Source organism: Neomonachus schauinslandi, chromosome 15 (assembly GCF_002201575.2).
Source record: "Neomonachus schauinslandi chromosome 15, ASM220157v2, whole genome shotgun sequence".
Lineage (NCBI taxonomy): Eukaryota > Metazoa > Chordata > Mammalia > Carnivora > Phocidae > Neomonachus > Neomonachus schauinslandi.
The window spans coordinates 4,013,975-4,015,851 of NC_058417.1; the positions used below are offsets into that span (position 1 = coordinate 4,013,975).

The following is a 1,877-nucleotide window of genomic DNA, read 5'->3' on the forward strand; positions in this document are numbered from 1 at the left end:
GGAGAGGGGGGCTTCGCCTGCGCGCCGGGGCCCGCCCCGGCCGCGCGCGGGAGCCCCGGGGAGGAGCGCCCGCCTGGCGCCCAGCCCCAGCCCCCCGGCGGGGAGGGCGGGGCGGCCCCGGGGCGGCCAGGGCTTGAAGAACCACGGCAACACCTGTTTCATGAACGCCGTGGTGCAGTGTCTCAGCAACACCGACCTGCTGGCCGAGTTCCTGGCGCTGGGGCGCTACCGGGCGGCGCCGGGCCGCGCCGAGGTCACCGAGCACCTGGCGGCGCTAGTGCGCGCGCTCTGGACGCGCGAGTACACGCCCCAACTTTCCGCCGAGTTCAAGGTAGGCAGCGCGCCCTCCTCCCGCCGGGGCCGCGGGGCCGAAGCGCGCGCCGCATCTGCAAAGGGTCTTCTGGGGGCCTTCTTCAGATGGCACCTCGCGCCGCCGTTCGCCTCACGCCTTTGTTTCGAGGTGATATTCTGCGCTATCGCTTGCAAACGTCTTCTCTGAATTTCTCCCAGGTGTTTTTTTTTGGGGGGGGATGGTGGCGGGGGAGTCGATTTGAGGGATTCGGCATTTTTGCATTCAACAAACTTCGGTTGAAGTACTGAAGGCCTTTGGGTCTTTCTAGCGCCACGGGCACTTTCCAGTCTGCAGGCGTGTGGTGTGGGAGGCCTGACTCCCAAGGCCAGGGCCTCGGAGGAAGGAGGAGGGGGACGCTGGCGTTGAGATCTGAATGAGAAGCACGCAGCCGGGTCACGGCTCCAGGAGTACCCGGGGAGAGGGAACAGAGAGCGCCGGAGCCACAGGCCTGGGGGCGCGAAAAGAAAACTAGTGGCCTGGGGGCGCGGATGAGGTTGGTCAGATCCTGCAAGGTCTTAGAGGCAGTGGTAAGGAGTTTGGGTTTTATTCTTGAACCCAGTGGAAGCTGAGATCCCGTGCGCCGGATACTGTGCTGAGTGCCCCGGGGAGGGGGGCAGTGGGTGTGCTCTGTTGGAATTGGCATCCTTTTCTTTAGTGCACGTTAAATCGCCCACCGTGCCTTGGTTTGGGGTTGCATTCACTGGCCCCAGGATCACCGTCTACTTACCCTGCGCTGTAGGGTCACGAAGCACTGGAAGTTATGTATGTCACATCCCCCGGGGTTAAGCGGTGTGTTTGGGATCCCAGCTGGATTACAGAGTTCCCGATAATTGATGCGCATGACTTGCTTCCTGCTACAAAACCACAGCTCTGGGCGGAGAGCTGAAGCTCCCCATAGACTAGGGGTTGTTCTTGGGGGAGGGGAACCTGTCAGTGTTCATTCCACAGGCATCACCGCTCTTGAGTTTCAGCCCGAAAGAGCAGTCCTTGCCATGTGACCCACAGGGTGTCAGCCTCCCCTTTCCTCTCTCCCGCTTCCGCTACTAAAGCACCGTTCTGCAGGAGTTAGTGGGTCGACTGGGTGTCGTTAATATCGTTAACCGAAGGCATCCGCCTTCTCAATAATGAGGCAGTACGGTAGTTCCCTCTTATGCTTGGGGGATACATCCCAAGACCCCCAGTGGGTGCCTGAAACCATAGATAAATACCAAGCCCTACCTAATAACTATGTTTCTTTCTACACGCACGTACATACCTACGGTAAAGCTTACTTTATAAGTCAGGTACTGGAGGAGATGCACAGCAGTAACTGACCATAAAAAAAGAACAGTTATAACAATATACTGTAATAAAAGCTGTGGGAATGTGGTGTCTCTCTCTGCAAATATTATATGCTGTACTCATCCTTCTGGCGAGGATGCGAGGTGATAAAATGCCTAGGTGATGAGGCCAGGAGAAAAGAGCTTGGATGGAGCAGTGGAGGCCAGCATCTGGGCTTTCAATAAACCCTGCTGATGCAAATCTA

At 58.2% G+C, this 1,877-nt stretch overlaps 1 protein-coding gene across 1 annotated transcript in view; it reads left to right on the forward strand.

The window, feature by feature from the left end:
* Positions 1-1,877, forward strand: part of USP43 (ubiquitin specific peptidase 43) — a 49,765-nt gene that overhangs the window by 506 nt on the left and 47,382 nt on the right. Inside the window, 2 exon segments of the mRNA XM_021694531.2 lie at positions 5-89; positions 91-331. Of these exon segments, the coding sequence (XP_021550206.2) occupies positions 5-89; positions 91-331 (326 nt within the window).